Raw genomic sequence first — 12,298 nt, forward strand, 5'->3', positions numbered from 1 at the left:
GCGGAAATGAACTTAAGACATTGATATTGCATGAAAAGTTGAATCGAACAGTCCTTATAATATACAAAAAAATTCAAGATGATTCATAAACTAGTTTCAGTTTTATTCAATTTGTTTATCCCATGGAGCTTTTTTTGCAATGTTATTGCTCAGAAAATAATAACGATGTATCCATTTTGCGGGTACCACATGAAAGAAGAAGAACAATATTTTCGTTATTTTTAATAAAAAATCAACAAAAGCCTTATTACCGTTGCAAAAATATTTTCATAAAGTAGTCTTTTCTTGGCTTACAAACAATTTGTTAACTTTGTTAATAGTAACTGTAAACTAAATCCAATTTGTTATTGGTAAATGTGATATTTTTACACAAATTCTTACAAAAGAAAATTTCGTCTACATCAATTATTGTCAAAGTTAGCCACTTTTTTTTATTTAATTCAAAGCTATTTGACCGTAATTAACCTAGGCGAAAAGTTTTTTCTTAAAAATTCGTGTAAACTACCAGATTTTTAAATCAAAAAGTAGATTGAGTCCAAAGTCAATACTAACAAAGTTATTCAAATTATTTATAAGCCAAAAATGACTATACTTTAGTAAAATGTTTTTGGAATGTTAAAAATGACTTCATTGATTTTTTTCAAATACCTTGAAAATATAAGTATTATCCTCTCATGTGGTTTTCACAGAATTGCTGTATCAATAATATTTTTTGAGCAATAACATTGCAAAAAAAGTTCTCTGGGATAAACAAATTGAATAAAATTTAAATTAATTGTCGAATCGTCTTGAAATTTTTTTTGTATTATGCGAACTCTTTGGCTCTACTTTTTACGCAGTATCAAAGTCTTAAGTTCATTTTTGCAAAAGTTATAGGAAATTTTCAATTTTCGAAATTTTAGTCTTCCTTTGCAATTTTCGAAGCAAAAAATAATTGGACCAAAATTCAAAAGCTGCCATTTTAAACGTTTGCTCATTTACTAATATAAAAGATGAATACCCCAAATAAGATATTTAATTACCCTGTTTTTGTCTATAGCGATTTAAACGAAAAAATTGCCATTTTTGACTCTTATTTGTTAATAACTAAAATGCTCGTCCGAATTGTGACGGGAATTTTTGTATTTATAATGTATTAGGTATATAGTACCCAAAAAACCCATTTTCGACCTGGCTACTCAAGTGTCCCGACAAAAACCTCATTTCTCTGGACTATAATCTTAATTTAATAGACTTTTTTTCTATATCAATTCCTTTTTAGCTCCCCAACCTGTAGTTGATCCTTGCAGTAACTCACCCTGTGGATCAAATGCTGAATGTCGCAACGGTGTGTGCACTTGTTTACCAGAATACCATGGTGATCCTTACAGAGGTTGCAGACCTGAGTGCGTACTACACACAGACTGTCCAAGAGATAAAACTTGTATAAGGAATAAATGCAGAGACCCTTGTCCTGGCACCTGCGGACAAAACGCTGAATGCACTGTCATCAACCATATCCCAACTTGTTCTTGCATTGCAGGATACACTGGAAGTGCGTTTATACAATGTAACCCCATACCAGGTATTCTATATAATTTGCTTTACTCAATGGTATCTTCATCAAAATATTTTTTAGTTGAACTGCCCAAGAACCCTTGCAACCCAACACCTTGTGGTCCAAACAGCCAATGTAGGGAAATAAATCAACAAGCTGTCTGTTCTTGCGTGCCAGGTTTTATCGGATCCCCACCAACTTGTAGACCTGAGTGCGTATCAAGCACAGAGTGTTCTTTGAACGAAGCTTGTGTTAATCAAAAGTGTATTGATCCATGCCCAGGTACTTGTGGAATAAACACTCAGTGTCAAGTCGTAAACCATAACCCAATTTGCAGTTGCAAGGAACGATTTAGTGGAGATCCTTTCACCAGATGCTTTTTGATAAGTAAGCAGTTGATCAACTTTCAATTATATCCCCTTAACATACGAATGTTTATTTTAGTTGAAGAACCAGTTGTTGTTCCTACAAATCCATGCCAGCCGTCTCCTTGTGGTGCAAATTCTGAATGTAGACCAGTCGGAGATTCTCCATCATGTACTTGCTTGCCAGACTTTTTAGGCTCTCCTCCAAATTGTAGGCCAGAATGTATCAGTAACTCAGAATGTGCTAATCATTTAGCATGTATCAACCAGAAGTGTAAAGACCCTTGCGTTGGCGTTTGTGGTTCAAATGCCGAATGTAGAGCCATAAGTCATACTCCAAATTGTCTGTGTCCTGCTGGAATGACAGGAGATCCCTTCAGCCAATGTTTACCTCAGCCACGTAAGATATTACACTATTTTAAAATAATCAATTGTTTATAATACCATATAATTACTTTTAGAAATCATACCTACTGAAATTCTATCTCCATGTTCTCCATCTCCGTGTGGAGCCAATGCGGTTTGTAGACAACAAAATGGCGCTGGATCGTGTTCTTGCTTACCAGAATACATAGGCAATCCCTACGAAGGATGCAGACCAGAATGTTCCCTAAACTCAGATTGTCCTTATGACAAAACATGTGTCAGAAATAAGTGTATCGATCCCTGTCCTGGTACTTGTGGACAGAACAGCGACTGTCAAGTAGTTAACCATTTAGCATCTTGTACATGTAGAATTGGCTATACTGGTGATCCGTTTAGATTCTGTCGAGTATTACCACCAGAACGTAAGTTGAGCTTTGTATTTCTTCTGGCATTTGATAACCCTGTATCATCATTTTTAGCTGTAGTAGAAGAACGTCCACAAAACCCTTGTAGCCCTAGCCCTTGTGGTCCAAACAGTCAATGCAAAAATGTAAACAGTCAAGCTGTCTGTTCTTGTTTGCCCAATTATATTGGAAGCCCACCTGGTTGTAGACCAGAGTGTACAGCAAGTGCTGAATGTCCACAAAATAAAGCTTGCATCAACCAAAAATGCGAAGACCCATGCGCAGGTAACTGTGGGTTGAACACAGATTGTAAAGTCATAAACCATAGTCCTATATGTATATGCAGAGGAGGTTATACTGGTGATCCATTTTCTAGATGTTATCCTGCACCTCGTAAGTACAACAAGTCACAAGAAATAAATAGAAAACTTACTCACAGTCAATTTATTGCGCCTTGGGCGACCGGTTTCGAACACTAAAGCTTGCTGTTCATCGTCAGGTCTGCGGAAAGGTTACTTATATGATAAAATTATAATTTGAAATTATTGCGGTTCTATCAGGTTTAATATGAATTAAGCCAATAGTATGTATGCACAATTTAAAAGAGTATACAGTTGAGTCCCGGAATCTTTACCCGTGCGTCACCATTTAAAGCATACAAAATAAGTCGGAAATTGAAATTTACTAAACGCAACATCAAGTGACAGTAAGTGATTTGCTGTTGCGTTTAGTAAATTTCAATTTCCGACTTATCATTAACTTATTTCGTATGCTTTAAATGATAACACAAGGGTAAAGATTCCCGGACTTAACTGTATAAATTGTACTTACATGGCGATGCAAGGAATGTAGTTACTACATATGTACAGTCGGAAAAATGAAAGAATACCCATGAACGAACATATAAAACACGCTGTATTTTCCTGTCGCCCTGTCACAAAGAAAATTGCCCAGCGCAAGTACATGTAATAATAATTATTACATGTGCTTGCGCTGGCCAATTTTTTGTATGACACGGTGACAGGAAAATACAGCGTGTTTTATATGTTCGTTTATGGGTATTCTTTCATTTTTCCTACTGTAGACCTATAGACCAGTAAGGATCTGTGAAAAAACGTCTATTTTTGGATGTGAGAGGTGGCATTCGGATTTTTGCAGATAAAGTTAGCTGACACCTTCAGTAATAATAATTGACTTATGCTCCTTCTCAAATATGCCCGGAACATTAATAAAAAAATTAAAATATTTAAAAATTTCGAAAAACGTCGATTTTTTTCTGCTTTCTTTGCTTATAACTTTAAAACGATTCATTTTGGAACAAAGTCGTGGAGAAATAAAATAAAGATAATTGAATTTTGTATCATATACGACTGGTCAAAAATGTCTTAACTTATTACGTTTTCTGCAATATAGCAATAAATACAAAATAAGGGGTCAAACTACGCCTGTTGTTATTCAATGTTTTTAACCACTTTGGTGGCACTTAGAACCTTACTAATTCGCTTAGGAAATTTTTTGTAACATACTTAAACCGTTTACCAAATTTCATTAAAATCGACGTAATAAATTTTGCATAATAAATTTGCAATCTAAATGTTTTTAAAAAAGTTCAAATTTTTTAAAATCTTTCTGAACAAAAAGTAGACCATTTAGAAGTTGGCTAATTTATTTACATATATAGAGGTGCTCTACCTATCTAATACACTTTACAGAATTAAAATCGGATTATTTAAGGGGCCTCAGCAATGTTTTAAACTTATAAACAATTTTTTGGCTTATAAACAAATAGCTTTGTTTAATAATAAAAAAAATTAATTTTTAACAATGCAAATAATTAAAACCGATATAATTTGACTTAAACTTTCAAATGCTCTCAGCAGAATTGCTATTTTATTTTTTAATCAAAAGTTATTCGCGTTCAAAAATTGCAATTTTTCGATTTTCTTAAAGTTCCACTGCGTTTATCTCGAAAACTATGCATCCTACGAAAAAACTTGTAAGAACATTTTTTGCTTAGAATTACCCAAGAAATACAGAAAAATATATTATTTTGCGAAAAATCGATGTTATGTAATTCCTCAAGTTCTTTGTTTATAACAATCTTATCGACATCCGGATCAACTGTTATCCAAAAAAATCGTGTTCTACGGGTCAAAAAATACATTGAAATCTTGAGTAAGTCCATCTAAATAAAGGAGCCCGTAGCACACCCTCCTGGCCACAGCACTAATTTGTTTATAAGCCAAAAAATTGTTTATAACTTTAAAACATTGCTAAGGCTGCTTAAATAATCCGATTTCAATTCTGTAAAGTGTATTAGATAGGTGGAGTACTTCTTTGTATGTAAAAAAATTGACAAATCTTTGTATGTTCTAGTTTTTGTTGTGCAATATTTTTAAAAATTTTAATTTTTTAAAAAAAGTTTAGATTGCAAAATTATTATTCAAAATCTAGTAAGTCAATTTTAATGAAATTTATTGTACGGTTTTAGCACATTACAAAAATTTTCTAAGCGAATTAGGAAGGTTCCAAGTGTAACCTAAGTGATGGAAAAACATTGAATAAGGATAGGCTTGTTTTGCCCCCTTATTTTATATTTATTGCTATTTTGCAGCAAGGGTGTTAAATTAAGACATTTTTAACCAATCGCATCTGATAGAAAATTTAATTATCTTTGTTTTATTCCTATACGGCTTCGTTCCAAAATGAATCCTTTTAAGGTTATAAGCAAAAAAGTAGAAAAAAAACGAAATTTTTTGAAATTTTTAAATATTTTAATTTTTTTATTAATGTTCCGGGCATATTTGAGAAGGAGCATAATTCAATTATTATTGACGAAGTTATCACCTAACTTTATCCGCAAAAATCTGAATGCCACCTCTCACATCCACCTAAAAACAGATCCTTACTGGTCTACTAAGCTATTGTCTGAGGGTCATCAAGTTTATTGCACATCGAAAATTGTGGAAAGTTTCAAGAAATATTCCACGATTTTCTATGTGCAGTAAATCTGATGACCCTCAGACAACAGCCTAGCATAATAATTGTGCGTTTTAGTATGAACGTATGTAACTACATTCCTTGTATCGGCATGTAAGTACATTTTATATAGGCTTTCAAACTATGCATACTTTTAGCATAATTTGTAGTAACCCTGATAGAACCCACATAGTTGCAATTTGTAATTTTTAGCATTTAAGTAACCTTTCCGGATAGCTGAAGATGAGCAGCAAAGTTCAATGTTTTAAACCAGTCGTCCAAGATACAATAAACTTATTTTGAGTAAGTCTAATATCTATATCTTTAACCTTGTTACAATAGACTCACATTCACATGTGCAACCAATTCATCAATTAAAATATTTTTACACTTTATTTTAGCTCCTGTCCCTGAACCAGTAATACCAGTAATTACGAATCCATGTGTACCATCACCATGTGGGCCAAATAGCATTTGTAGAGACTCTGGAAACTCACCATCCTGCTTATGTTTACCAAACTATATAGGAACTCCACCAAACTGCAGGCCTGAGTGCACGATCAATTCCGAATGTGCTAGCAACTTGGCTTGCATTAGACAAAAGTGCACTGATCCCTGTCCTGGCTCATGCGGATCTGGTGCTGTATGCAGTGTCACAAACCATAATCCCATATGTTCATGTCCTGAAGGCTTCACTGGCGATCCATTCACCTATTGCCAACTAAAACCAAAGGAAGTGACACCAGTAGTGACAGATCCATGCAATCCTAGCCCTTGTGGAGCAAATACACAATGCAATGACGGAGTATGTTCTTGCTTACCTGAATATCAAGGTGATCCTTACCAAGGATGTAGACCTGAATGTTTATTGAATAATGATTGTCCGAGAAATAAGGCTTGTGTTAGAAACAAATGTATAGATCCATGTGTAGGTACTTGTGGACAAAACGCAGAATGTGCTGTAATTAATCATATCCCTGTATGTAGCTGTAGAGCTGGTTTTACAGGAAGTGCATTCATATTATGCAGTGAAATAATAAGTAAGTCGTTTAGTGAGTTGTAAGTCGACATTTTTGTTAAACAATCTTTTCTAATTAGGTCTACCACCTGCTAATCCATGTTCTCCAAGTCCATGTGGTCCAAACAGTCAATGTAGAGAAATTAACGGACAAGCAGTTTGTTCTTGTGTCCTAGGATTTATCGGTTCACCTCCATCTTGTAGACCTGAATGCGTGACTAGTTCGGAATGTCCTCTAAATGAAGCGTGTCAAAATCAAAAATGTGCCAATCCATGTCTTGGTAGCTGTGGTATAGGTGCACTTTGTCAAGTTGTAAATCATAACCCCATTTGTAGTTGTCCACCCAAATACAGCGGTGATCCATTTACAAGATGCCTGTTGATACGTAAGATAAACTAAATATTGATGAAGCAACATTCTTATTTTTAAATATTTTTAGAAGAAGTAGTCGCACCTCCAAGCCATCCGTGCTCTCCTTCACCTTGCGGCCCTCATTCGCAATGCAAGGAAATAGGCGATTCTCCAGCTTGCACCTGCTTAGATGGTTTCCTCGGATCCCCTCCAAACTGCAAACCAGAGTGCATCAGCAATTCTGAATGTGCCAATCACTTGGCTTGTATCAACCAAAAGTGCAAAGACCCTTGTCCAGGAATATGTGGCCAAAATGCTGAATGTAGAGTAGTCAGTCATACACCCAACTGTGTTTGTTTACCTGGGTATCAAGGAGATCCTTTCAGTTATTGCAATCTACCAATACCAGTTCTGAACGAGGTTTTATCACCTTGTAATCCTTCACCTTGTGGTGCTAATGCAGAATGTAGAGAACAGAATGGAGCAGGATCTTGTGCGTGTCTTAGAGATTATTTGGGCAATCCGTACGAAGGCTGTAGGCCTGAGTGTACTATTAACTCAGATTGCCCATCTAATAAGGCGTGTTCAAACAATAAATGCCGTGATCCATGTCCAGGGACGTGTGGACCAAATGCTCTTTGCCAAGTCATCAGCCATGTTCCATCTTGTACCTGTAATATCGGATACACTGGTGATCCTTTCAGATTCTGCTCTTTGATTCCTAACAAACGTAAGTTGTGTAATTTCTTTTTTAGTCCAACCGTCAGAGATTTGACCTCTTCAAACCATACGAACAAGCTGAATTTTGCTGAGAATGTCAAATTTAGAAGTCTAAGAAAGATGCTCAAAAATGTTTGCCACTCCTACCTCTACCTAAAACCTCCCTCGTATATGGAGGAACGGAAAACATTGATTTACCAAGACTGTGTATCCTGTAGAAAAAAATATTTCAAACAAGATATGTAGCTGAGATAATTTTGAACAAAAATGTTTATTACCACTTTTTCTGTACAATAAACCTTTCCCTCAGAAACAACACTTGAAGTGACCGGCGATATTGAATGTCAGTTATCGTTTTTTTATATCGTTATAGCGCGCGAAATCATTTTGTTTAAATAAAATGTTTATCAACTCGACGGTAAAAATTCGATAGCTTTTGATTAGAGTGTCCTATTGACAAATCAAATCAGTTTTAAATAAGAAGAGTGGATCTTGCGTATGGCAATTTATTTTTGAATTTTGTGGCAAATGAAGTCAGTTTCTATAAAGCTGTTAAATAAGTAAATTACGCGATTTTTGTCATTTTTACAATTCTCATGTGATCAATAAGTTAGATTAATTCCATTGACCGGTCGCAATAGAATTTCCATTATTAGAGCCTTATCTTCAATAGTTATAACATGAAATTTCAATTTGAAGTTTTTTTTAATATAAGACATTAGAAATTATGTCAAACCGGCAAACGAGTGTATGTTCTCAAAAAAATTATAGTGTGTAAAAAATGTTTTATTATCAACTAACTACTTGCAACACATAACGTGCCATCATCAGAGCTTCGTCCTCTTATAAAACCTTCATAGAAGAGCAATTGCTAAACGACACAATAATAAACATAGATCCTGGGCAAAAGCCACAGATATCGGGTATAACAACCCCTTAAATTGAATAAATTACATCTAATTTATTTTTTATTTAAAAAAAGATCATTTATTATTATTATACAATAATATCGAACCAAAGCAAAGCTTATATGGCTCAGAATACAAAATAATTGTAGGTCTTAAACTAGATAATATAACATAAAACAAATTCTTATAAAATAAAAATTAAATTAAAGTAAATATTCAAAAGAACTGGTTTTCATAAAAGTTGTTACAACAATAGCAAATTAAAAAAGATACAAAAATTAGAAGGTAAGTATACCTAAAAATTACAAATTTTTTTTCTCATAAAAAAAACAAAATATACCCTTATATTTTACAACAACTATTTTAACAAAAATTGCTAACATTACACATACAATGTCCAGTTAGTTCTCATCAAACCTGTTTTTGAAACTATTTAAGCTAAGAGCCCCTACGACGTCATCACTTAAACTGTTCCATTTATCAAAAACTCGATTTACCAAAAAGTTTTGCCTTACAGTAGTTTTAAAAGGTTCCTTTTTCAATTTATAGTGATGACCTCGTAGTCTAGCATCTTCGCTGATATTAAAAAAAATTCGATGTTCCCCAAAATTCTCCCCTAAGAATTCTGTAAGCAGATATTAAATCACCTCTCTCTCTTCTATGAGTCAATGGAGACAACTTAAGCTTTCTTAATCGAGTTTCATAGCTTAATCTTGCATAATTAAAAGGTAGCTTAGTAGCTCTTCGTTGTACTCCTTCTAATAAATTAATATCTCTTTGTTTATTTAATGAATATTTATTTAATGAAATTTAATTTATTTTAATGAATGACAGTCGTCCTCAGCTGTTTACGTGGGCTCAAAATGGTTTAACTCAGCCATGTTTTCTTTTTAAAATAAAAAAGAAATTAGGTGTTATTTATTCAATTTAAGGGGTTGTTATACCCGATATCTGTGGCTTTTGCCCAGGATGGATGTTTATTATTGTGTCGTTTAGCAATTGCTCTTCTATGAAGGTTTTATAAGAGGACGAAGCTCTGATGATGGCACGTTATGTGTTGAAAGTACTTAGCTGATAATAAAACATTTTTTACACACTACAATTTTTTTGAGAACATACACTCGTTTACCGGTTTGACCTACTTAGAAGTATGTACCTACAAGACTTACAGTTTTTTCCAATTAGAAATTATGTTTAAAAAACACTGAATTTAGACTTTCACATTACAAAGGATCTAAAACATTTAAAACTGCTATATTTTTCGATTGAACAAGTATGTTTTTTGAAATTGTACAGCTTCAGCTACAAATGAAATCCAATGCCTTTTTCATGGAGGCATTTCCCGTAATTTGAGATCATTTGTAATGTAAAAGTTTAAATTCAGCATTTTTTAGGCATACTTCAAATGTCTAATATTTGTTGCCAAAACTCAAAATTGAAACATCTTGAAGATTCTTCTAAAAATGAGGGCACAAGAAGTAGAGGACGACCACGAAGAATATTGGATTGATGATATAGAAGAAGACCTACAGATTCTAAGGGTCAGAAGATGGAGGGAAGTTGCCAGGAATCGACAGAAATGACGACTTCTTTGCGAGCAGGCCAAGATCCACAACGGATTGTCGAGCCACTTAAGACGATGATGGTGAAGAGATTTTGAAAATTAGGCTTTAACACTGGAAATTTCATAGCGACCGGTCAATAGAAGTGATAAATGTTCGCTAAGAATCGTAAAAAATGACAAAAATCGCGTAACGTTGATTTATTTAACAGCTTTTAAATAAAAAGATGGACGTAGTAAAAATCGTCAGCTGTGAAATAGAATAGAGAATGGTAAATAAGAATGACAGTTGGTTGAAAATAAGAAAACACTTCGCTACACTCATAAATTGTTATCAAACTCTAAGAGAATCGCATTCACCATTAATTAGTTGGCATATAGCAAGCACAGCATCTAAGCTCGGTTGGCGGGCGTGGCGATGCTGAAGGAGTAGACGGCAACCTCGAAGACAAGTCGCATCTTGGGCGCTAGGGTGTGTTCATCCCGCGTTGTTGTTAACTACTGGCGCTTCTCTTCGAACCTTAGCGAACGGCTCCTCGGGCGAGAAATTGACGCTAGCAGTAGCAGTGAAATGAATTTAAGGTTCCGCGGAACGGAATAGGAATAGCCGAACTGTACCGACTACAGGACTTGTGCGTAGTCGGTCCAGTTCGGCTATTCCCATTCCGTTCCGCGGAACCTTAAATTCATTTCACCCGTTAGGGACAAACCAGCTGTACCCAGAGAAAGTTGCTTTGGGGTGGTCTTACAAAGTTTTTAGAAAGTGTGCACTCCACAAATGCGAAATAAATTAGCAAAATGCAGCTCGTTGGTAGGATTTTTAGAGGTTTAGTATTTTCGTCTCTACTATATAAAAATAAATTTTATTGAATGTAAAAATTTTAGCTGTTATTGAAGAACCGTCAAATCCTTGCCAAAACTCCCCTTGTGGACCGAACAGCCAATGTCGTGAAGTAAACAAACAAGCAGTATGCTCTTGTTTGCCAGAATATTCTGGTAGTCCTCCAAACTGTAGACCGGAATGTGTAGTTAGTACAGAATGTCCTCAAAATAGAGCTTGTATAAACCAAAAATGTGCTGATCCTTGTCCGGGCACCTGTGGAATAGGAGCTTCATGCCAAACTATCAACCACAGTCCTATATGTTCTTGCAGGAACGGTAATACTGGTAATCCATTCACCAGATGCTATCCGCTACCACGTAAGTCACCATAGACGGCTACCATAGAAGTATATATAAACATAGACTGCGCAGTCTGTAGACCGGAGTGACGGCACTATCTTCTTTTTTCTTAGTGTGTTGTGTCTCTGTCTCACATCAAGTAAATTTAGTGAAGAGTTTCAATGCGCTAGAGAGAGACAGATCAAACAACCGTAAAAGACCTTGTCGTCAGCACGCGCAGCTGTTATTCTCGGTCTATGTTAATATTATACGTCTATGCAGCATACTGGTTAATAGTTACTGGTCTTTGTTAACCTTATTTTTTCTTAGCTCCACCACCCGAAACAGTTGAAGTGAAGAATCCTTGTGTTCCGTCTCCATGTGGTCCAAACAGTCAGTGTAGAGAAATAGGATCTACCCCATCTTGCTCTTGTCTGCCCGATTTCATCGGTAGTCCACCTAACTGCAGACCTGAGTGTACCATCAACTCAGAATGTGGTAGCAACTTGGCCTGTATCAACCAGAAATGTAAAGACCCTTGTGTAGGAGCATGTGCCATAAACGGCTTGTGTAATGTCATAAATCATGTACCTACGTGTACCTGTCCAGATGGATATACAGGAGATCCGTTTAATAATTGTGTCCTAAAACCTATTATACGTACGTATCTACTTCAATAAATTATTTAGACCAGAGAAACTAGCAAAACCTTTTTTGTGACACTATTTGATGCAGGTATCTTGTGCGGACCTTGTTCCAATCTCACACAGATCCGATGGGTTGAATTATTGTTTTCTACGATTGGGAAACTGCTACCATTAAAGCACCAGGTGCAAAATAATAATCAACAGATTTTTATTGTTACTAATTATAAGAAAGCGATTCACTATATTATATAGATTATATACTAATATTACAATTTAATCG

The 12,298-nt window shown here is 35.0% G+C and overlaps 1 protein-coding gene across 30 annotated transcripts in view; it reads left to right on the forward strand.

Moving 5' to 3' along the window:
* Positions 1–12,298, forward strand: part of LOC114327495 (uncharacterized) — a 677,364-nt gene that overhangs the window by 572,278 nt on the left and 92,788 nt on the right. For 29 of the 30 annotated variants that reach the window (XM_050648891.1, XM_050648865.1, XM_050648867.1 and 26 more), the window contains 10 exons: positions 1,262–1,564; positions 1,619–1,924; positions 1,982–2,302; positions 2,364–2,690; positions 2,748–3,065; positions 6,053–6,691; positions 6,750–7,055; positions 7,110–7,751; positions 11,096–11,410; positions 11,702–12,031. The exons of the other annotated variant lie outside the window; for it this stretch is intronic. In XM_050648891.1, coding sequence (XP_050504848.1) covers positions 1,262–1,564; positions 1,619–1,924; positions 1,982–2,302; positions 2,364–2,690; positions 2,748–3,065; positions 6,053–6,691; positions 6,750–7,055; positions 7,110–7,751; positions 11,096–11,410; positions 11,702–12,031 — 3,807 coding nt within the window. The remainder of the gene's footprint in view (positions 1–1,261; positions 1,565–1,618; positions 1,925–1,981; positions 2,303–2,363; positions 2,691–2,747; positions 3,066–6,052; positions 6,692–6,749; positions 7,056–7,109; positions 7,752–11,095; positions 11,411–11,701; positions 12,032–12,298) is intronic. 30 annotated transcript variants of the gene reach the window in all.

The sequence above is a fragment of the Diabrotica virgifera genome, chromosome 4 (genome assembly GCF_917563875.1).
Source record: "Diabrotica virgifera virgifera chromosome 4, PGI_DIABVI_V3a".
Lineage (NCBI taxonomy): Eukaryota > Metazoa > Arthropoda > Insecta > Coleoptera > Chrysomelidae > Diabrotica > Diabrotica virgifera.